This window comes from Theropithecus gelada, chromosome 15, assembly GCF_003255815.1.
Source record: "Theropithecus gelada isolate Dixy chromosome 15, Tgel_1.0, whole genome shotgun sequence".
In the NCBI taxonomy this organism is placed as follows: domain Eukaryota; kingdom Metazoa; phylum Chordata; class Mammalia; order Primates; family Cercopithecidae; genus Theropithecus; species Theropithecus gelada.
The window spans coordinates 43,109,909-43,134,271 of record NC_037683.1 but is presented as its reverse complement, the minus strand read 5'-3'; the positions used below and the strand labels follow the sequence as shown (position 1 = coordinate 43,134,271).

At 41.5% G+C, this 24,363-nt stretch overlaps 1 protein-coding gene across 2 annotated transcripts; it reads right to left on the bottom strand.

Moving 5' to 3' along the window:
• Positions 1–1,958: 1,958 nt before the first annotated feature.
• On the bottom strand, positions 1,959–20,706 carry TRMO (tRNA methyltransferase O). Of its 2 annotated transcripts, none has more exons than XM_025360736.1 (5): positions 20,554–20,706; positions 14,538–14,712; positions 11,787–11,944; positions 8,373–9,029; positions 1,959–2,459 (listed from the first exon to the last, which is right to left on the bottom strand). In XM_025360736.1, exons 1-5 carry the CDS (start codon positions 20,627–20,629, stop codon positions 2,200–2,202), a joined length of 1,326 nt encoding a protein of 441 aa, XP_025216521.1. In that variant the 5' UTR covers positions 20,630–20,706; the 3' UTR covers positions 1,959–2,199. The 2 variants fall into 2 exon arrangements, with proteins under 2 accessions (XP_025216521.1, XP_025216520.1); XM_025360735.1 differs by having other exon boundaries at positions 2,003–2,459; positions 8,364–9,029; positions 20,554–20,705.
• Between the last annotated feature and the right edge of the window lie 3,657 nt (positions 20,707–24,363).

Here is a 24,363-nt window from a genome sequence, read left to right as displayed (position 1 = left end):
ACCCGCCTCGGCCTCCCAGAGTGCTGGGATTACAGGCGTGAGCCACCGAGCCCAGCCTAAAATCCTTCTTAGCTCTAAAATCCTGAGACTGTATAATAAAACCCCAAACAACTTAATAGTCCTCTTGTTATAAGGCTGGTTGGTTACCATCCCCCAGAGTCATTAACATATTAAACAAAACATTTTGTGCTTCAAGCCCTGATTAAGCTTCAAAATAACTTTTCAAAAGAAAAGACAACAAAATCAAACTAAAGTGTAGCCTATACCAGTGTCGACTTCCTTCCTTTAATGTTTACTATAGTTATGTAAGATGGAACCACCAGAAGAAGTTAAATGAAAAGCTGGGTGAAGGGTACGTGGGACCTCTACTATTTCTGCAATTTCCTGTGAACCTCTGATTATTTCAAAATAAAAAACTTTAAAAGATCAAATTAGCCCAGGCACAGTGGCTCATGCCTGTAATCCCAGCACTTTGGGAGGCTGAGGAGGGAGGGTTGCTTGGTGCCAAGAGTTCAAGACCAGCTTGGGCAACGAGGTAAGACCCCTGTCTCTACAAAAAATTTTTAAAATAGTGGGGCATGGTGGCATGAGCCTGTAGACCCAGCTACTCAGGAAGCTGAGGTGGGAGGATTCCTTGAGCCTGGGAGGTTAAGGCTGCAGTGAGCTATGATCAGGCTACTGCACTCCAGCCTGGGCAAAAGAATGAGACCCCCATCTCTAAAAACAAATCAAAAACCAAGAATCAAATTAAAGATACTTCCCCAAGAAGTTCTAAGTAACATCAAAAGCAACTACAAACCAGTTTGGCTTAGGAGTACAGTGTCATCAGCCACAAATGACTCTGCACAAGCATCCACAGGCAGTAGGGCTCATTTCAAAACTATTCAAGACTATTCCAATCAGCTCATTTCAATCAGCTATTAAGATTTACAATCATGATTAGGAAAGCATGTATCGTGTTGACAGGCATCTAATTTGGTTATGTTGATCATAAATCCTCAGTTATCTGGGATCACATCATTAAAATCACCTATAGGCAACACATTCTTACAACTGCTTCCTATGTGATACTACAGAGGACCCATGTATAATTACTGTATTTCTAAAACTATAATACAGTAATTTGTTTATGTCTTATTTCTTCCATTAACCACGACTTGCAACAAGAACTACATTTTGTTCATCTTATCACCAAAACCTAACCCATGGTAGGTTCTCAATAAATAGTTGCAGAGTGAGTATATTAAAAAACAGTAATTATAGGCCAGGCACGGTGGCTCACACCTGTAATCCCAGCACTTTGGGAGGCCGAGGTGGGCGGATCACGAGGTCAGGAGTTCAAGACCAGCCTGACCAACATGGTGAAACCCCATCTCTACTAAAATTACAAAAATTAGCCAGGCGTGGTGGCACACGCCTGTAATCCCAGCTACTCAGGAGGCTGAGGCAGGAGAATTGCTTGAATCCAGGAGGCAGAGATTGCAGTGAGCTGAGATCACGCCACTGCACTTCAGCCTGGGTGAAAGAGTAAGACTCCATTTCAAAACAAAAACAAAAACAAAAACAAAAAAAACAGTAACAATTTTCTTGAACTTCTGGGGGTGATTTCCTTCTCTGATACAAAGACATCCAAAGAAATCTCAGAGAGTCTCTATTTTAGAATCAGTATTAAATATATATACATATATATGTGTGTGTGACTATGTCACAGAGTCTCTGAAACACAGAAGTTTAATCTCAAAAACTATCTCCAACTACTTGTTTTTTATTTATTAGTTTCCTAAGATATAGGTTTGATCTGGAATCAAATAGAAAGGTCAGGCTTCTCCAGACAGACAGGAAAACCAGTATGAATTATTAAACAGATCCCCTCAACTTGAAAGTCTCTGCTGGAATGACCTTTGTCTAATTTTATCAAGTGCACCAAGAACAGCTTCTTTCAGAAATTAGAGACAGCATCACCTTTGGATTCTTTAATATCGACAGATCAAAAAGCATTTCGTGACTTCTCTGTATTTTATATCTCTTAGTTAAGTTTATTAATTGCATTTTTCAAATAAACATTTTGAATAGCCCAAATCAACAAAAGCCACGAGATCACAAAGTGTTGCTTCTCGGCACAACATTAGCTTGTTCAGAAAATCCAAAAGCCACATCCAAAAATCAATGATGCTATCTTAAAGACATGAGGGAGGCTCCTTAAGACCCTAGAGACACCAAGGACCCCACAGGGTCCATCATATAAACAGGCTCAGAAGCCGGCTTGATCCTGAGAACCTCTGCAAAGCCATCACCAAACCAGCAAGTGACATGCGCTATGTCTATGGTAAAGTAGAAAAGGCGGTCCTGGCAAAGCTTCCGGCGGTACACAGACCGAGGATCCGCTGACAGCACAGCCTCAATGGCACGCTTTGCTTCCTCTGCTGACTGAAAATATTTAAATGACGCCTGACCAGCATCTGCAATGAAAAAAACACAACTCAATGAGCACTATCATGCAGGTTGAATTTCATTACAGCAAACTTCAATGTGGAATTTGGTTGGTTCCTTAAAGATCATTTGACATGGAAAGGGTTTGGAAATCTATTTGATCATTATGGAGACTGTCGCTTTCAAGAGGTGTTTATTGTCATTAGGTTTAACTTATACACCCCCAAATTTTTGTTTTACTGAACAGAAAAATCATGGTAGTATTTTTCCTTAGTCTTCTAACTAGGAGAGGTGAGCTTTCGTTTTCTGTCAACCAAAATGTCACTTTTCTGACATCCAAAATGTCACTTTTCTATACTCAATGTAGACTTTAATTCCTTGTCATTTTCTTCTCAGAACAGAGACAAGGAAATGCATGACAGTCCCAGCATCCTCAGAAAGCCACAAGAAAGAGAACTAAACCCACACACACCCAGAGCACCAGCTACAGGCAAGAGAGGCTGCACCAGAAAGCTGGTGTCACAGCCCCACAGTTACCAGTAACGTCCCTTTGCTTTGGGACTCTCTCACATTTGCTGTCCCGAAGGAACAGCAAAATTTCCTATGTTTGTAGGATTTTTAATGTATTTTAATTTTTTTAAATAGTGTATATAAAACATAAATTTAAAAAGTAACTGTGATCTAGTTTTTCATAACTACAACATCACATACATCCAAATGAAGGCCGGCCCCTTCCAGGGAGGCACAGACCTTAAAAACACTGTCCCTGCTCAAAATATCATCTCTGGTGGCAGTGGATCTTTATCCCTCTTAGAGTGGATTTGATTTCCATAAGTAGCCAAAAATCACTGTGGGCCATATCTAATAAGCAAGTTGGGTAAATAAAGCCATGAAGTACAATTTTTAGTCAAAAATCAATTATATGGTCTGGGCACAGTGGCTCATGCCTGTAATCCCAGCACTTTGGGAGGCCAAGGTGGGAGGATCACAAGGTCAGAAATTCAAGACCAGCCTGACCAACATGGTAAAATCCCATCTCTACTAAAAATACATAAAAAATAGGCCAGGCGTGGCGGCTCATGCCTGTAATCGCAGCACTCTGGGAGGTTGAGGCGGGCAAATCATGAGGTCAGGAGATCAAGACCATCCTGGCTAACATGGTGAAACCCCATCTCTACTAAAAAAGTACAAAAAAAAATTAGCCAGGTGTGGTGGCGGGTGTCTGTAGTCCCAGCTACTCAGGAGGCTGAGGCAGGAGAATGGCGTGAACCCGGGAGACGGAGCTTGCAGTGAGCCCAGATCGTGCCACTGCACTCCAGCCTAGGCAACAGAGCAAGACTCCATCTAAAAAAAAAACAAACAAAAAAATATTAGCCAGTGTGGTGGCACACACCTGTAATCCCAGCTACTCAGGAGGCAAGACAATCACTTGAACCTGGGAGGCAGAGGTTGCAGTGAGCAGAGATTGCACCACTGCACTCCAGCCTGGGTGACAGAAAGAGACTGCATCTCAAAAAAAAAAAAAAAAAATCAATTATATGGCAATAAGATTCCTTTACTGCATGGCTCATAGAAAATGGCTCTGAAGGCGACTCAAAAATGAGGAAAGCTCATCACACTCCCCAATGATGGCATTTCTAGGAGAGGCTTCAGGCCTCTGGTTGGCCGTCCATCTGGCATGGGTGCCTTCTCCCAGTTCCCTGCCTACTCATCCTACCAGGCTCCGCTCAAGCACCGTTTCCTCCCACACTCCCTCCCAGACCCAAGTCAGGATTCTCCTCTCAGGGTGCCCACAGCACTCTGCCCAGACCTTTACTCCAGCACCAAACTTCCTTCCATTTCAACACCTCTAACCTCTTCTAGACTCAGAGCTTCCTGAAATCACTTCTTATTTCTGCAACAGCTCTCAATTTTGCTGTTTGCTATCAATCAGTTCCTGTTTTGTAGTTACACTGCGTAATTTCTCATTTTAATCATTTTTTTAATCAATAAGGCATATTTCAAACATCTGACACATATTGCACTGCAGTTTAAAAAAACAAAACTTTCCAGGCCAGGCGTGGTGGCTCACGCCTGTAATCCCGGCTACTCAGGAGGCTGAGACAGGAGAATCGCTTGAACCCGGGAGGCAGAGGTTGCAGTGAGCCGAGACCGCGCCACTACACTCCAGCCCGGGTGACAGAGCGAGACTCCATCTCAGGAAAAAAAAAAAAAAAAAGGAAAGAAAAACGAAAAGAAAGAAAAACAAAATTTTCCCTAGTAGGTTGCATTCAACAATAACCACAGGACAAGTGGTAAGTGTAAACATAAACTATCCAGAAGACAGGACTGTTTCGTTCCACCACAAAATCCTTTTACAACTGACCAGCTTCCTCCCATCAACTGTATACAGTGATGAAATTATTTCTATCAACAAAACTTTTAAAAACAAAGAGATCAATTTTTAAATCAAAAGCTCTGTTTAAAAGTAAAGCCTTAGGGAGGAACGAGAAGCACAACCCTCAGGTGGCATCGGCACTCATGACCACGCAACTGCCACATCCAGAGGTGCAGGGGGTGCTCAGCATACAGCACCTGGCTGAGGTTGGCATGTTGGGGCTAAAACCAGTTCCTGAGCCCTGGCAGGTGGCTGCCTCCACCCAGAGGAAGGGGTGGCTTTTCCTTTGCAAAAGGCAACAGTGTAGGCTGGCTGTGGCTCTGACAGGAAGAAATGGGGAAATCTTAGTGTCCGCTGGCATGTGTCTCTAGTCCCAACTTTTAGACTTCTTTTGCCATCAGAAGAACCTCCTTCAGGTTGGAGTATCAAAGCCAAATACCCGCCTAGCCTCTTCATTCTCTCCCTGCTAGTAAAGCAGGGGAAAATCTAGTATATTTGGTTGTGTAACCCTTTATTTTCTGGATATGGAATGAAAGTCTTCATTTTCTCAATAAGGAACTCCAGCTTGCCTTTGCATGTCACTGAGATGTGACATCCCAGAAATCACACAGGTAGTGATCTGACCCCAGAGATGGCCCCCTGCTCTCCGGGGATACCGACATCAAGTTCCTCTGCCTTTTACTTCTCCCAAGATCAAAACTCAAGTCCTTACAATGGCCTATAAAACCCTTAGGTGACCTCATCCCTTTTCTAGTGCCTCTTTGACCTCATATCCTTCCACTCAGCCCTCCTCGGTCCATTCTGGCCACCTGACCTCAAACATGCCATGCACCCTCCACCTTGTGGCTGTGCACTGGCTGTCCCTCAGGCCAGCATGTCCTTTCTCCGGACAGGCTAGCTCATGTCTTCACTTCTTTGACCTTTGCTCATATGTGTCTTTCTCAGTGAAAGGCTCATATGGCCCCAGTGGGCCACCTATTTAAAACTGCAGGCTGGGCGCGGTGGCTCAAGCCTGTAATCCCAGCACTTTGGGAGGCCGAGACGGGCGGATCACGAGGTCAGGAGATCGAGACCATCCTGACTAATGCGGTGAAACCCCGTCTCTACTAAAAAAACACAAAAAACTAGCCAGGCGAGGTGGCGGGCACCTGTAGTCCCAGCTACTCGGGAGGCTGATGCAGGAGAATGCCGTAAACCCGGGAGGTGGAGCTTGCAGTGAGCTGAGATCTGGCCACTGCACTCCAGCCTGGGCAACAGAGTAAGACTCTGTCTCAAATAAATAAATAAATAAATAAATAAATAAATAAATAAATAAATAAATAAAACTGCAACAGGCTAGGTGCAGAGGTTCACACCTGTAATCCCTGCACTTTGGGAGGCTGAGACAGAGGATCCCCTGAGCCCAAGAGTTCAAGACAAGCCTGGGCAACAAAATGAGACCCCATCTCTTTAAAAAAAATCAAAATAGGCCAGGCATGGTGGCTCACGCCTGTAATCCAGGCACTTTGGGAGGCCAAGGCGGGCGGATCACGAGGTCAAGGGATCAAGACCATCCTGGCTAACACGGTGAAACCCTGTCTCTACTAAAAATACAAAAAATTAGCTGGGTGTTGGGGCAGGCACCTGTAGTCCCAGCTACTCGGGAGGCGGGGGCAGGAGAATGGCATGAACCCAGGAGGCAGAGCTTGCAGTGAGCCGAGATCGAGCCACTGCACTCCAGCCTGGGCGACAAAGTGAGACTCCATCTCAAAAAAAAAAAAAAAAAAAAAAATCAAAATATTAGCCAGGCGTAGTGATGCACACCTGTAGTCCCAGGTACACAGAAGGCTGAGGTGGGAGGACTGCTTGAGCCCAGGAGGTTGAGGCTGCAGTAAGCCATATTCTTGCCACTGCACTCCAGCCTGGGTGACAGAGTGAGATCCTGTCTCAAAAATAAAGTAAAATAGTAACAACACCCCAACCCTGCTGTATTCTCTCTTAAATTTTTCAGTAACTCTTATCACCTTCCAATATTATATAATGTTGAGTATGTTTGGTATAATAACTTGATTGCTTATTATGCTTTTAGTTTGTTTCTCTCCTCCCCATTAGAATGCAAGCTCCACAAAAGCAGGGGTTTTTAAAATCTGTTTTGTTCACTGATGTACTCCAAGAACCTAGACCAATGTCTGGTACCTAGCAGAAGCTCAGTAAACAACTGTAGAATGAATAAATGAACTTCCCTCTTTATATGGCTAGGCTGGCTCCTTACTGAGTTGTAACACAAAGAAGAGCTTTTTGCAATCTGACATCTCCTTGGCAACCAGCTTCTTCTTTTTGATGGAGTCTCACTCTGCCACCCAGGCTGGAATACAGTGGCACCATCTCGGCTCACTGTAACTTCTGCCTCCTAGGTTCAGGCAATTCTACTGCCTCAGCCTCCCGAGTAGCTGGAATTACAGGCACCTGCCACCACAACTGGCTTTCTGTATTTTTAATAGAGATGGGGTTTCATCATGTTGGCCAGGCTGGTCTTGAACTCCTGACTTCAAGTGATCCACCCACCTCGGCCTCCCAAAGTGCGAGGATTACAGGAGTAAGCCACCGTGCAAAAGAGGTATGATGTCTCTCCAGTGACTATGCTTTTCGTTAGCTCTGCTGCTGGCCGGAAGACTCACTCGAGAGACTCTCCTTGAAGGCTTGCTGAAGTAGGCAGGCATGCTGGGAAGCCCACGTAGCAAGGAACTGCAAACAGCCTTTAGACGCTGAGGGCAGCCTCCAGCCAACAACCAGCAAGAATCTGGGGCCCCCAGTCCTACTACAACTGAAACTAGTTACTTCTTACTGGTATCGCTGTATCCACATCTTAACAGCCCCTTCCTTCATCCTAGGCTACTGCTTGGGATCTGCTGTGAGCTGGGGGAACCAGATAACATTTGTTAAGAACCAAGTGTTAAAGTAAGCAGGCTCCATGTAAGAGCCCTGTGGCCTCTCTTCTGCAGCGAAGTGTATGCCTCTAGCTGTGGGACTTTGTTGGGGCAAGTTCTGTGCTAAGAGACTCTTCCCCTCTGACTCTGGGCTCCTAGAGTCCTCTGTGCCAAAGGCTAAGCTGTCTTATCACTTCTTATTTCTGCAACAGCTCTGAATTTTGCTGTTTGCTATCAATTGTATCAGAATACAATGCAACATTTCTCTAGTAAGACAGTAAAACAAATAAGAAAACTTTAGGTACATAAGTACAGAACAAGCACAATTCAGCTTCTGAATGATGCTTGAAGACTCTAAGAACTACTGTTAACAAGCAGACAAGGCGCTGTAAGTCATGGGCCACCTCGTGAGGCAGCAGCCACTCTCTGCCAATGCTTTGCTGACAGCCTGGAACTAACTGTGCTGACCACACAGTTGTCCAACAAGACTCATTGTATGATGGTGCTGCAAAAATATTATTTTATACCTGTTTCCTAAAAACCAGTCACACTGACAAACACTCCATATAACTGCCCTCACAAATACCAAACTTGGCTAAATCTCAGAGTAAAAGTTCATCTCTCATTCAGAATGAAGAAACTGAAGATACCTGATTCACCCTGTGAACTGAGCTGCCCAAGGTCCATCTCGGCATGAGGAGTAAACCGCACTTCTAAAGTGGCCACAGGGGCCTCTGTCACCCAGGCAGGAACCACGCTGCAGGGAGCTCCATCAGCCCTTCCAGCAGGTAAGTGAGGGGCCATGGGCTGAGTCTCTGCCCTGCTTCCTTGCAGGACTGCTGCTCCTTCCACTCTCTCTAGCTTCTTGTCTGTACCTTTCTCTGAAAAGCTCTTCTCCGGGCCATATGGGCCAATTTGTTCTTCTGACATACTGGAACTCTGATCACGTCTTGATTCCAAACCAAAATCCACTGCTATCTCCCTGTGCATAGGGAATGCTTGCTGAATTCTGGCTGTGTCACTGTGTGTCAGGTAGTTTTCTTCTGAAGTTCTGTCTTCAGGACATTTAGGTTTCTCCTTAGTGCTATGGTGAGGTTGTGGCTCATCACACACTGACAGCTGTCGCTGGTCACAGCTGTCAGTCTTGCTGTCAGACTGGGACGCAGTGTTTGGTATATGTTGGTTATTCTGTAAATTAAAGTCTGCTAAAGGCTCCATCACATTTTGCGGCGAGTCATACTCAGCTATGTAGGGCTTGATGTCTAGTACTGGTGTGCCATGTATCATGTCAATTCCAGAAAGGTATATAGCTCCACCTATGACATAAAAACATGAAAAATGAAGAACACTGCAAACACTTGGAGAATACAATCACACCCCAGAATCCTCTAACACTGTCTGCTTATGCCTCACTGCGCTTACTCATAATTCTCTCACATAGACCTGGAACCAACACACATCCTTCTTGCTACCTGGTAGCCTATCCTCTTCTCTACCTATCAAACTCCTACTTGATCTTTGAGGCCCTCAAAGTACACCTTTTACAAAGCCTTTCTGGCTCCTCCAGACAAAAGTATTCTTTCCTACAGTCCCCATAGAGAAGCCTGTGCACAAACCTCTGCCAGAGCCCTTTCCCCGTGGTAGGGCAGTGACCAGCTTAGAGTCTTTATCCCTAGACAGCAGGCAGGCCCCTTAACACAGGCTGGGGCCAACTCATCTCTGTATCACTGGTGCTTCTGTTCCAGGGATATAGTAGTCCTCAATATATCTCTGTGGGACCAATGAAGGTTTCTACTGTGGCAAACAGATCCAAAGGTGGCCCTGTGACCCGCACCTCCTGAAGTTCATGTCCTTATATAATCCTCCCCCTTCAGTTGTGACTGGCTTCTAACCAATAGAATATGGCAAAAGAGGTATGATGTCCCTCCAGTGACTATGCTTTTTGTTAGCACTGCTGCTGGCTGGAAGACTCACTCGAGAGACTCTCCTTGAAGGCTTGCGGAAGTAGGCAGGCATGCTGGGAAGCCCACGGAGCAAGGAACTGCAAACAGCCTTTAGACGCTGAGGACAGCCTCCAGTCAACAACCAGCAAGAATCTGGGGCCCCCAGTCCTACTACAATGGCAAGGAAATCAATGTGGCCAACAGTCTAAGTGACTTGAAGCAGATTATTCCACAGTCAAGCCTCCAGATAGGAACTCATCTCAGCTGACAACTTAATTGCAGTCTAGTGAGACCCTAAGCAGATGATGACCTAGTTAAGCTGTGCCCATCCTTCCAACTCACAGATACATAATAATGTTTCAAACACATAACAAATGTGTGTTGTTTAAACTGATGATTCTGTGGTAATTTGTTACACAACAATAGAAATCTAATACATCCATGAAGACTCAAAAGATTAAGCAGCACATAAGTCAGCATTACCAAATACTAAAGACAAGTCTCCAGCTGTCCCACTGGACATATGCTGTCCAGTTCCTGCTACACATAGTCATCTACTAACCTTACTCTTGGAAAATAGGTCAAAAGAGAACAGAAAAACGGCATGCAGTCATATTTGACTTCGTCTCCATTTAAGAAAAATGTAACTAATACAGGACCCTGATTTCTGACACATGCTTATTATGAATGAGCCTTGAACTCTGGAAGGATGATTCCAGACTTGCTAGATGATGAATTACGCCTAATATCTGTAGGAAAAAGAAAGGCACTGTAGCATAAGTTAAAACTTCAAAAGATTTAGTCAGATGACCACCTGGCTGGATGCTATTAGACAGATTATCTAACATTAAAGAGCCCTGGTTTCCTCACCTATGAGGATTGCTACTGTGTCAAACCCACAAAGCCACTGTGAGATAAGGTACGTGAACACTGTTTACTAACTGTAAAGCACTGCACAAACACTAGTCGTCATACAGCTTATATAGTAATGTCTACAGTGCTACTGTGTTTGCCTTTTAACCTTTCTGACTTGACCTGCCCAATTGAAACATTAAGTTCTTTAGGGCAGGGACTTCTACTTTTATCTGATTTGTTTACCACTATAGCTCCAGCACCTAGGACAATGCCTGGCACATAATCAGTGCTAGAAAATATGTGTGGGTTGCATAAATAATCATAAAATCTTCTAGTACTTGCTACCCACGTTGGTTAGCTATTATAAATGATAAAAGTCAAGGTGGATCAGCTACTGAATTTTTCTGGGGAAACTACCTAAGGCCCAGTTGAGTACAATCCAGTGAGAGAGTTCAAGTTCTGGGAGAGAACGAACAAAATAACCGCTCTCATCTATTTAGTGTCCAATAGTTTCAGAACTTTTGTCTTACAAGATTCTCAAAATATTCTGTTGAATCACAGAGGAAGTAGGTCCTTCTCCTTTTCCCACTTCACAACCAGCAGGCTGAAGCCTAGAATGGTCTCCTGACTCCTAGTTTACCTGCCATTTCATCTGCTGCCTGTTAGGTCAGAATGGACTGCTTTTCATAAATGTGTAACTAGATTATATATGAACACACAGTTAAAACTAGTTAGTTTAGAACTTCTACAATCTGACCAATGTTTGTCCTTGTAGTGTGATTCATCCCAGACTCCTGCCACATAGCACAGTTGATATCAGCACAGCAGCCATGATGTCTGTCCATTTCCCCAAGACTGCAAGGAAGGAATGATATACCACCAGTCTATGTGTCTTCCATATGTGCATGTACAATGAGTTATTGTGTGTTAAATTGGAAAGTGTCCATTTAATCATTTTGTATTCACTGCATTCCAAGTCAGAGAAACTGTGGTTACTAATTTAATGATTATGAAATTTTTGTTATTTCTAAATAATTTAATGGTTTTGGATATATGCAATAACATAAACTCTGAGCATCCTATGAGAGTTTATTTCAACATTTTTCAATGCTAACATTCTTTTATTCATTGTATTTTCTTCAATGTCTGGTGGTTCTCAGGAAGTTAACATCATTGGTACTCATCTGAATAAACAGCCAGTGGTGAATGCTGTGTTTATTTTACAAGGCTTTTCTGCGTAAAGAAAAAGGTAAAAGTAGAAATGAAATGGGTTACCTTCTACCTTTTCCAGCTTGGCCAGGGTCAGTCCTATCGCATTGGGACGATGAGGGCTCCTTGTGGAAAAAACTCCAGTCTTTGCACCATTCAGCCTAGGAGGCTGCACCTTTGCCTTACAGCTCAAATGACCATTTTTATGAAAAACAAACAAAATCCTATAAAAAAACAAAACAAAACAAACCACGGAATAAGAAAAGAGCACAAGTTATTTTACCACAATGATCTGATGGGGGAAAAAATGCAATCTTTCACAAATTAACAGAAATCATGTTTTAAATAGTATTAACTTGTAATCTAGCAGGAAGAAAATAGCACCATCCCCCTTCCTTCTCTCCACATCCTTTGCAGCTAACACAACAACTGGCACACAGTAGGAACTTAAGAGATGTTTGTCAAGTGCCCAATGAACAATATTTACTGTCTGCTGTTTGTCAGGTAGTACGGTAAAATAATTTTACACTCACTTCATGCAATCTTCTTAACTATCTTAAATAATATAATTTATCCCCCATTTTTGGGATGAGGAAATTGAAGTTCAGAAATGTTAAATAATTTTACCAGACCTTCCTTTTTTTTTTCATTTGGCATGACCAGACCTTCCTAAGTAAGATACGAAACCAAGAAGCCATGAAGAAAAACTAACAGATTTGAACTCATGAAACCACAACATTTATACTACAAAATGTCAGCCTAAGAGAAAATGTTTGCTACATACATAATGGACCATAGGTTAGTATCTGTGGCACATAAATTGTTCCTACAGATTACCAAGGACAACCCAATATAGGACACTATGCAAAGAACATGAATAAGTAATTCACAAAAAAATGACAAGTAGCTAAGACCCATATGAAAAGATGTTGAGCTTCACTAATAATTAGACATTTCTAAATTTAGAAATTAAGCTAAAAAACCAAAATACTCTTTTTCCCCATCAGGCAAAAATGTAAAACACTGATAACATATTGTGTTGGGAAGGGTGTAAGAAAAAGGCCATTTGCATATATTATTGAAGTATACATTGGTTAATTTCAGAGGATAACTTGGAAGTAGTTCTCTAAAATTCTAAATATGCTTACCTTCTAGTCCAATATATCCACTTCTGACATCCTGTCCATAAAAATACACAAGTGGCCAAGAATGTTTCTAAGGGAGTTTGTCACAGTATTATAACAATATAGCCCTCCATTAACAAGAGTATACATGGTACATCTATATTTTGTAATAATAGACAGCTATTAAAGCAAAAAAAAAAAAAAAAAGGTAAATCTACCGTTATGAAAGCTCTCCATGGTATATACTGTTATGTGAAGAAAACATACTTTTTTTAAAAAAACAAATACTCACTCTGTATGTATACATTTGTTTCTATGTGTATTTGAAAAAGAAAACATTAAAAGGTCTGGCAGAATCTACACCATGCTGTCAACAGTAATAATCTCTGATGAGGGGTTGGGGTTGGGGAGAGAGGAGGAAAATAGGAGGGATAAGGAAAAATCTCTTTATATACTTCTGAACCCATGTTTTACAACTTCTGAACCCATGTTTTACATCATCAATAACTTAAATAATTCAATCAGGGTCATAATACAAACTAGGTCAGAACACACATTTTCTTTCTAATCTAATCTTGTCTCCAAATTAACATGAAAAATAAACTATTTCAGAATAAACACTTAATTTTTAGGTCTTCACCAACAAAAACAGACCGATTTAAACTGCTGATGTTGGGGTGAAGAAGCATGAACACAGACAGAATTTGAAAAGACCACAAACAATGCTAGTATAACACAGGCCCTAATATAGGTAACACTTAAAGTATCCAGATTTCTACAGCGTCTTGTCTTTTAGGAGTATATTTAATTCTACATGAGTCTAGAGCAGGATCTGTAAACTTTTTCTGTAAAAGGTCAGGGAGTAATATTTTAGGATATGTAGGCCAACCAGTCACTATATAGACTATTCAACTCTGCTGCTATAGCACAAAAGCAGCCACAAATAATACATAAACAAATGGACATGACTGTGTTTCCATAAAAATAATTTACCAAAAATGGGCCATAGTTTACGGACCCCTGGTCTAGAGGGCAGAATAATGACCCAGGGGCAGAGTCAAGGAGGTCTGTAATTTCCACTCAACAGAAGGCATTCATCACAATTAGAACCAACTGCAAATGGAACATGCCACCTCAGTGGATCCCAAGCTTCCCTGAGGATGTCTAAATGACACAGACAATCATATGCACAAATACAGTACAAAATTCCATACAACAGGCTGGTCCAAAGGTCGTGAGTTATCTCAATCAATTGTTCACAGTCAGTTACAGATTGAACTTTTTGTTCTACTTTTCCCCCCTTCTCACTACTGCACTTGTCTTAAAAAATAAAAAATAAAAAAAATCCACGCAAAAGATGAGAGTTCCAGCCTGGGCAACATGGTGAAACCCCATCTCTACCAAAAATACAAAAAAGAATTAGCCAGGCATGGTGGTGTACACCTGTGGTCCCAGCTACTCAGGAGGCTGAGGTCAGAGGATACCTTGAGCCTGGGAGGCAGAGGTTGCAATGCGCCGCTATCTCACCACTGTACTCCAATCTGGGTGACAGAGATCCCGTCTCAAAAACAAAACAAAACAGAAAGATGACGGTGGTCTGGATGGCAGACTCCAAGGTTGCCTTCAATTGGAGTACTTTATTTGGGGGCAAGTTCTGGCCCAAAATCCTACATCTAACTATAAAATAACTTACCAAACATGAGAAAACTGTTCTAGGCCCATCAGGGAATGTTCAGGATTATTAAAGATGCTCTTTCTAATCCTCAAACAGGCTCGAGAATAGCTACAAATGGATGGCTGTCTTGGAGTACCATTCTTGACCGAGAAACAGGATTCCAAGTAGCCGATTGGCTCAGTTAAAAGATTCCCTACAGGAGAAAATTAGTTAAGAAATTATTAGTCAAAAGGTCAAACCAAGTTGTAAGAAAACATGTTTTCTCTAATGCATTGGTTTCATAGTTTTAAAATATTAGTGTTGTACAACTATAAAAATGATTTTTATAATGTTCATGAATACGTATATTCTCATCATTACACACACACATCATTCCATACATAGTAATATCCCTTTAGATATACTAGAAAGAATAATGGTCCAAGAAAGAATGAAACGAAGGGGGCATTTTCAGAATACCTACTATGACCATAATTAAAATTCTATGCTACCAGTACTAAGTCATGTGACTTTGGCCAGGGCTATGAGGGCTTATTTATTTATTTATTTATTTATTTTACTTTTTTTTTTTTTTTTTTTTGAGATGGAGTCACTCTGTTGCCCAGGCTGGAGTGCAGTGATGCGATCTCGGCTCACTGCAACTTCTGCTTCCCAGATTCAAGCATTTGTCCCGCCACAGCCTCCTCAGTAGCTGGGATTACAGGCACCCGCCACCACACCCAGCTATTTTTTTTTTTTTTTTTGTATTTTTAGTAGAGACAGAGTTTCACCACGTTGGTCAGGCTGGTCTTGAACTCCTGACCTCATGATCCGCCCACCTGGACCTCCCAAAGTGCCGGGATTACAGGCATGAGCCACCATGCTTGGCCTATGAGGGTATTTCTAATAGAGGAGACAGCGTACACAAAAGTGAGAAATGTCATAGCATATCCAGGAAACAAGCTATTTTGATTGGCTGGAGTATGAAATAAGAGGCAGAGAATAATGAAAGATGAGGAAACACTGGGTATATATAAGTAAGGATGTCTTCAATTGAAAGCAACAGAACATATGAAATAAACTAATTTAAGCAATAAAGACAACTTATAAGCTCATAGTGCTAAAATATTTAGAGGCAAGGTAGATTTCAAGTGAGGCTTGGTACAGTAGCCTGCTGCCCCTCTAGAATGTAAGCTCCATGTGGGCAGGAGTTTTTCTGTCTTGTTTATTGCTGCATTTTCACTGTCTAGTACATTGCCTGCAAGGGAGTAGGTACTCAAAAAATTCATGTTGCATGGAAGAAAAGATTATATATGTCTAAGCTGATTAACGTGGAAATTGAAAAAGTAAAAGAATAATATGTATATAATCCCACTTATGGAAATTTGTTATATATTTATTTACCTTCTTAAACATGCACAGGTATGTTTGGAAAGCTATCTGGAAGGATATGCACCAAATGTGTTTTTTGTTTGTTTGTTTTTTTGAGACAGAGTCTCGCTCTGTTGCCCAGACTGGAGAGCAGTGGCATGATCTCGGCTCCCTGCAATCTCCACCTCCCAGGCTCAAGTGACTCTCGTGCCTCAGTCTCCCAAGCACGCACCACCATGCCCATCTAATTGTTTTTTTTGTTGTTGTTGTTTTTTTTTGTAGAGAAGGGGTTTTACCATGTTGGCCAAGCTGGTCTCAAACTCCTTACCTCCAGCAATCTGCCCATCTCGGCCTCTCAAACTGCTGGTATTAAAGGGGTGAGCCACCACACCTGGCCAATATTCACCAATTTTTTTCAACAGTGGTTTATCTGGGTGGTAAGATTTTTAAACTACCTTTAAATTTAACTTTGTAATTTCTATAATATTTGAAATTTTTTCAATAATCACAAATTAGGCCAAGCACGGTGGCTCACGTCTGTAATCCCAACACTTTGGGAAGCTGAAGCGGGCAGATCACCTGAGGTCAGAAGTTTGAGACCAGCCTGGCCAACATGGTGAAACCCCATCTCTACTAAAAGTAAAAAAATTTAAAAAATAATAATAATAATTAGCCAGGCATGGTGGTGCATGCCTGGAGTCCCAGCTACTCAGGAAACTGAGTCAGGAGAATCACTTGACCCTGTGAGGCAGAGGTTGCAGTGAGCCAAGATCACGCCACTGCACTCCAGCCTAGGTGAGTGAGACTCCATCTCAAAAAAAAAAAAAAAAAAAAAAAAAATCAATTTTTTAAATAACATATTTCAAAAGAAAAAAAATGGCCAGACACTATCAATATAAATTTAAAGTCTAAGGTTTCCATGGCTACCACTTTGAATTTATCGATAACTTTTTTATTTTCACATTTCATGAGAGCGTTATCAATTTCTCAAAGTTGATATAAAGGCACTTCAGACTTTCATTTTATTTCCTGCTTCCGTAAATCTACCCTACCAGCATAAGCAGTAAGACTCTAGGTCCGGGGCTGTCCCTCACAGTATCTTTCATTACTCTTCACTTCTAGAAGCTATATTATTTGATACATATATTATATGCAACATACATGTAAGTTATACGGCATGAATAACTGAAATATATATATAATGAAACCCCACGTACACACCACCCACCCCAAAAACTAGAGCATTACCAACGACTTGTGTCTTTTTAGGTTGTTTTCCTCTTATCTCACACCCTTCTTTTCCCTCTGAGATAAACAGAAGCCTGAATTTGGTCTTTATCACTCACTTCCTTTCAAAGTATGATTTTGTTACATGTACATGCATGCCTAAACAGCATTTCATTGATTTTTGTCTTTAAGATCTATAAAAACTGGCACCAAACTGTAAGGTGTCTTCTCAGACTTGCTTTTTCTCTCTCAATATTATGAGGCTAAGATCCATCCATACTCTGTATGTTTTTGGCAACTTTAATTTTTCTCCAAGTATGTTTATAGACATTGTTTTTTGTTTTTTTTGTTATTTTTCTTTTTGATCTTCATCCATGCTTCTGTGGAACAGATATAGCAGACATCTTAAAAATGAAGAAACTGAGGCCAAACGACCTGGTGCATCTTCTTTATGTCTGGAAGATAAATGGCCAAAAAAGACTCCTAACCCAGCCACAAAATTCCTGTGTCTCGTTTTCATTTGTTCAAGAGACATTTTCTGGCTGATACTCTGGGCACACTGCCTATGAGTTAGCCCTGCTCCACCGAGAGAGAGACAGAGAGAGACAGAGAGACAGAGAGAGAGAGAGAGAGGGAGGGAGGGAGGGAGAGAGAAGAAAGAAAAGAAAGAAAAGAAAGAAAGAAAGAGAAAGAAAAGAAAGAAAAAAGAAAAGAAAGCAAAGAAAAGAAAGGAAAGGGAGAGAGAAAAAGGAGAAAAGTAAAGAAAGAAAGAAGAGAGAAAAGAAAAGAAAAAAGAAAAGAAAGGAAAGAAGAAGAGAAAGATGGGAAAGGAAGGAAGAGAGAAACACTATTTTCCAAGTGTCTACAATTGCCAGACATTGTGTTAAGTTTGGAGAAAAGATACAAACCAAGAACTCTTACTACAGTGGAATTAATGGTTGGGGAGACCCTCACACCATACTTCAATATCATGGAAAATGTCCTATCAGCAGTAACGTAATTAAAGTCATCCGCCCTTGACTGTTTGATTTGGGGCCTAGGAATTTATATTATAGCTGATTCATCACTTCACTGAATCAGTCTATGCCTGTTTTTCAGATTACACATATGATATGGCTGCCAATTAGATTTATTTCTATCCTCTTTGTGCATCTCCTTAAGAACATAAGCAAGACAACACTAGATTAGCAACGAACTGAAAGTATACTGAAGAGGTACTTTGTAAGAGTTCTTCTAACTCTGCTACTCTGTTTGGGACCAATCTCAAAATATCAAATATCCATATTCTAATACGTCTGAACTCTTCTGGGACATATTTATATATTCTCTGAATATATATAAATATATATATTATTCTCTGAATATAAATATATATATCCCCAGGAGGCTGGGGATAAGGCTATGAAATACAAATGCTATTTGAAGCAGAGACCTGACACTGTTTGTCCAGGGGAATTCTGGTCTTCTTGCCTATCTCAAAACAACAAAAACCCAAAAGAACAGTAAATACCTACCATTTGGTAAGCACTGTGCTAAGGATTTGGGGGTACAAATAAGAACCAGTTCTCATCCTCAAGGGTTTCCAGTATATTGACAGAGAAGGACAAGTAAATCCACAATTCTAGCTAGGCGCCTTTGCAGGGATAGAGATAAATGAGCACAGGTATACCAAAAACCAGCACAAGAATCTCATGGAAAAGGGGAGAAGTGGTTCCTCAAAGGAGCACGAGAATTAGGACTGGTTTCAGAATGGAGAAAGGATAAAAACAACACAGGGCCACTACACTAGCTCTGTGACCATGGGAAAAACTAGCTTCTCTCTCTGAATCCGTTTTCTCATCTATAAAACAAGGATAATACCTACTTTTGAAAGCTGTAAGAGTACTAATAAAATATGGAAAGCATCCAGTAAAATAGAAAGTGCCCAGCAAAGAGTGCTTTTTAAAGTCCCTGCTCAGGCTTTTTCCTCATTTAAATATTACAACTGTATTAACTGCGTAATAAGTAAAAAGCCAGTAAGTAATCAACGTGGGGTTTTTTTGTATATAGGATTGTCTACATATCTTGCTCTGAAAATAAGTTCAGGTCCTTTTCCTTTCTGCCTGGACTATGAAATTACCCTTCTTAGGCTTTCTGTTTCCACTGCAAGTTCTTCCCCTTCTCAAAATACTCTAGACCAATCCTCAACAATCCTAGAGTTTCTCGTGTTATGCTAACTCTTTAAACTTTTCATGGTCTCTACTGCTAACAGACTTTGTACTTCTTAGCCTGGCACTCAAGGTTCTTCACAATCAGAACCCAAAGGTTCTCACCTCCCTGTTCCATCTAACACTTTAGACTTCTAGCTCCCCAAACCTATACTGTGTAGACTTCTGAGCCCTGGCTGCTGCGTTTTCCTTCCTGTCAAAATATTAGACCTGTTATCTTGCAGTGTGCAACAATTTTTTTTAAAATAAGCACATTTGACCAGGTAATAGCATTTCCAAGAAATTTAACAAAGTTCAAACTTTAGAATGCACACAAACATTTCGGCTTCAAGAGCTTTCTTTTAGAACAATGCAAACTGACAATAACCTAAATGCTCAGTAACAGGAAGCTGGTTACACGAATTAGAGTACATCTCTAAAACAAAGCGTTATGCTGGTTGCAGTGGCTCACGCCTGTAATCCCAAAACTTTGGGAGGCTGAGGCAGGTGGATTGCTTTTAAGCCCAGGAGTTCGAGACCAGCCTGGGCAACATGGTGGGAGCTTGCCTCTACAAAAATTAATAATAACAAAACAAAGTGTTAAAATTAACATTAATTGCCCTGTTAAGTTTTTTTTTTAATTCTTTTAAAGTTACTAAACAGTAAGGTCGTATAGTATCTCACTTTTCAAGTGTGTATGCAAAGAAACAAGTATGGAAGGTAGACACCAAGATATTGACAATGGCTTTCTCTGGCAGGCTATTTTACTTCTCTTCCATTCGCTTTCTAGTTTCTAAAGCTAAAATATTTCTCTATGAAAACGTGTGAGTAAACAGAAACAAATTCATGCCTTTCTAGGCCCAATTTAAAACTATTTTCTCCGACCGAAATTTTCCCCTTCTCTCTCCTCGTTCCTACAGCGCAGGATGCCTCTCTCCTATGGCATTTACTAATTCCTAACCCGCCTACCACCACCCCCCATACACTATGGCAACGAAACCCCTGAGAGAAAAGCCGCTACGCTACACTTAGCTGCTCCAGCTACTGAGCCAAGACTAGGCGGACAGTGCAAGCCTTGTAACAAAGCCGAACAACCCCGATGACGTCATCCCACTCGCCGAAGTACATCACGTGGTCGCCGCAGCACATGACCCGTGCCTTCGCCGTAGGTAGGAGAATGACGCACGTCAGTTCCAGATCTTGCGTTTCACACCCCGCTTGGCAACGAAGACCTCTCCAGAGTGTCGCACTGCCAGTCTCTTGGAAGTTACCTGTCTCCAGAGCCGGCTTCACGCAGCCGCACGGGGTCGCTGTAGGCCGACGACCCGGCTCCTCCAAGCCGCGCATGGCTACTGGTTGCTGAGGTGCTTACTCGACGCATCCAACCTTCCGCTTCCGCGCTCCATGCCTGACGCATGCGCAGTAGCCTCGCCGGCGGGGTCCCGCGAGCCCAGGAGAGTGCGCGCGCGCGCAGTGTGGCGCTGAGGGACGTTTGGAGGTCTCCATGGGGCGTCGAACCCCTATCCGGGGCGTGTTCCTTTCCGGGACCCCAATCTCGTTTATCTTAGACAGAGCTGCTGCAGTTGCCCGCCCTCCCAGGGCAGGCTGCGTCTCCGGGTTCCCGCGCTTTCTGAGAGGCAACACACCTCGATGAAGAACTCGCAACTATGTCTCTCTCGAAACTATTAAGCAACCTACACGTCCAGTATGACCCTAATTTTTAAAGGATGTGTATATGTAATTACCACAGAGCGGAAGGCCTGGACGTTAAGAAATGTTAAGAATTCTCCTCTAGCGCCTGTGGTCCCAGCTACCCCGGAGATTGAGGCGAGAGAATCGCTTGAGCCCAGGAGTTTGAGGCTGCACTCCAGCGTGGGTGACAGAGCGAGACCGTGTATCTAAAAAAAGAAAAAAAAATTCTCTTTGGGTGGTGGGAAAACAGATGTGATTATCCTTTTTATGCCTCAATTTTTCCATAATAGAAGTTATGCTTTGTCAGAAACAACCCCAAATAAGTCTTATTTCAAGTGTGGCGAATATTATAAAGGAGCCCTACTATGTGCTAGGGGTTAAGGAGTGGGAACTGTTTCTTGTGCTCCACACCTTACCAGAACTGAAGAGAGAATGGAATTGTAAGAGTCAACATGCCATGTACATTGTGGGGATTATTGTCTTTTCTGGACAGTTCTGAGAAGCTAAGAGCTAATATGAATAATTTTTTAATCCAATGCAATGACCAGTTGTCCTTGCAATGATAGCCTATCTTTTACCCACTTGTAATGCTGTCTCTCACCTATAGCTAGTTTCTATGTACATAATTCTCTTTATGGGAGAAAATTTTTAATCTTTTATCTTTTTATCTGTTAACATCTGCAGTATAAAATATTCAAAAGCATATGAGTCCACAGATTGAAAAGCCTAACAACTATGAAAAGATGTTTCCATGTCTGTCCATTTGTCATTGATTTCTAGTAGAAAATAACCAGCAGTAGGAGCCAAATAATTAAAGATTGTAGTTTAAAAAATGAAATAAAACTGATCAAATGCATATAGTGTCTTTTGGCAGGTCATTTTTACATGACAACTTGGAAAAGGCTGCCATTTTTTTTTTTTTAGGAGGAACAGTTCTGTGCAGCTGGAGAGAAGTTTGAAAACCAGTGTGTGTGTATGTGTGTAAAATTGGGCCGGAATTACTGCACTTGCCACTAGATGGTGATGTTGCTGAAAATGATAGTCCCGCTTAATTTGTGGAAAGAGTAGACTTGAAGAGAGATACTTGCCCGCCTGGAGGGCATGGTAGATGTTGATAATCACACACAAAAAATATGTAATTATTAAGTGTGACAAGTACTGAAATGCAAAGCTGATTTGAATATACTAGTGAAATAGATTGATACCTCTTTTAAAGGTAAAATGTCTCTTGACTGAAAACAGGAACTTAAATATGCAGCACATTTATTAGTCTATGATTTGAAGTTCTTATTATCTTGTCTGGAATTGTATGTGATTATTTGCAGTTTGTAAGACTTAATCTCTCCTCCAGAGGTAAGACCTAGAAATCTGCCTTAAAGAAATGACCTAAATAATTATGTGGTCTTCAGCTTGTACTTTGAGAAGCACTTCTCAGTAGGGTGATTCTTAACCTCTCATTTGGGTGAAGGACCCCTTTGAGAATCAATTAAAGCTTTGAACCATCTCACACATCATTTTGGATATAATATCATAGGGTTCATGGATTTCTAAGAATCTGAGAGGAGGGCAGCACAAAGTCAAGCTAGGATTCTTGCAAAAGTTTAATTCTATCACCTCAAGGTTCTAAGCCAAGAACGCCAGAAGAATTTTAGATGCATACTGATGTTTGAACAAGAATGGTGAGAAGGCAGAAGTTGTGTGTGAATACAGAAGTGATTTAAGAGGGCAAGCAGAAAGGGTCCTGAGAGGTGGAGAGAGGAATTCTGCTTCCTCTAATGTATTGCATTCCTCTTTCCCTCTACTCCCCCATCTCATTTTTGTGCTGCTGTACACTGTACATATGCAAATCTCTTAAGGTCCATCTTAATGCAACACTCTTAGAACTTGAGACTTCAGTTTACTTTTTTTTTTCCTCTAATTTTGGCCCACTCTGGCAGGTGAAATTGAGAAGCACATTCCAAAGAAGAAACAAAAAGCACTGAGGAAGTCAGATGTGACTTTGGGTGAGTACCTTCCCTCTATGATGTTATTCCCTCATATTTAAATGGGGGTGATAATCACCGCCTGGCCTATTTCACATACTTTTGTACAGATCAGATAAAGTAGTTTATGTGAAAGTATAAATCTTGAAGTGTCATTGAGAGGTAAGAAACTATTACATGGTTGTGGCCGGACGCAGTGGCTCACGCCTGTAATCCCAGCACTTTGGGAGGCCGAGGAGGGCGGATCACGAGGTCGGGAGATGGAGACCATCCTGGCTAACACGGTGAAACCCCGTCTACTAAAAATACAAAAACAAATTAGCTGAGCGTGATGGCGGGCGCCTGTCGTCCCAGCTAGTCGGGAGGCTGAGGCAGGAGAATGGCGTGAACCCAGGAGGCGGAGCTTGCCATGAGCCAAGATGGCGCCACTGCACTCCAACCTGGGCAAGACAGCCAGACTCCATCTCAAAAAAAAAATAAATAAACTATTTTGTGGTTGTGCTGCCCTCAGTATGTTGTGTAATAAATATAATGGGGGTATGAATCATTGTACAATGAATATATCCTGATGGTAAAAAATTTAACGTACACACAAAAGGGAGTAGGCAGATAGGATGGAAACAATATTGTAACATCCCACTGTAGCAGTGGTTCTCAACCCTAGCTCCACTTTAGAATTGTTGGGAGAGCTTTTTAAAAAAAAGCTCTGGATTGGACCCTGAAGCCAACAAAGGACATTAGTGGAAAAACTCATGAAAACGGAATGTCTGTAGTTAATGAGTGTAACTATCCTGATTTCTTAGTTTTGACAAATTGCCCATGGTTATGTAAGACGTTAACATTGGTGTAAACTGGGAAAAAGGTATATAGTAACTTTTGTACTATCATGACAACTTTTCTGTAATTCTAAAATTATTCCTCCAAAAACTATTATTTGAAGCATAAAACAATTAAAAAATAAATATACCTATGCCTGTATGTCACCTAGATGGGGGAATCTGAATCCCTGGGGGAGAAGTCTGGACATATATATATTTTCGAAACCTTCCCAGGCGAGTCTAATGTACCAGGAGAGTTGAGAGAACCATTGCTCTCTCATGTTCATTATACCATGAATGCCTGAGGGACTGGGACCCTGTCTTGTTCTTTGATGTAGCTAGTACCTAGCACAGTGCCTATATGGAAAGCTTGTGCAAGTGTGTTCTTGCTGAATGAACCTTTATTTGCAAACATTTCCTTAGTCTTCTGTAATAACAGAAGGAAAACTGAAAACAAAAAATACCAGGGTAGATTTTCAGACATCTTCCCATCCAGAAGAGTTTCTATTCCTGCCCCGGTCTCTTGTCGTTTTCAGTTAATCTTTGCCATTATCACCATATTTATCATATTCCTACAATACTAAAATTG

Coding starts and splice junctions, on each gene's coding strand:
- TRMO (XM_025360735.1), bottom strand. CDS start 20,629: ATGCGCGGCTTGGAGGAGCCGGGTCGTCGGCCTACAGCGACCCCGTGC. Junction 14,713..20,553: donor GAAGCCGGCTCTGGAGACAG/GTAACTTCCAAG, acceptor TTTCTCCTGTAG/GGAATCTTTTAACTGAGCCA. Junction 9,030..11,786: donor CAAGCTGGAAAAGGTAGAAG/GTAACCCATTTC, acceptor TTTATGTCATAG/GTGGAGCTATATACCTTTCT.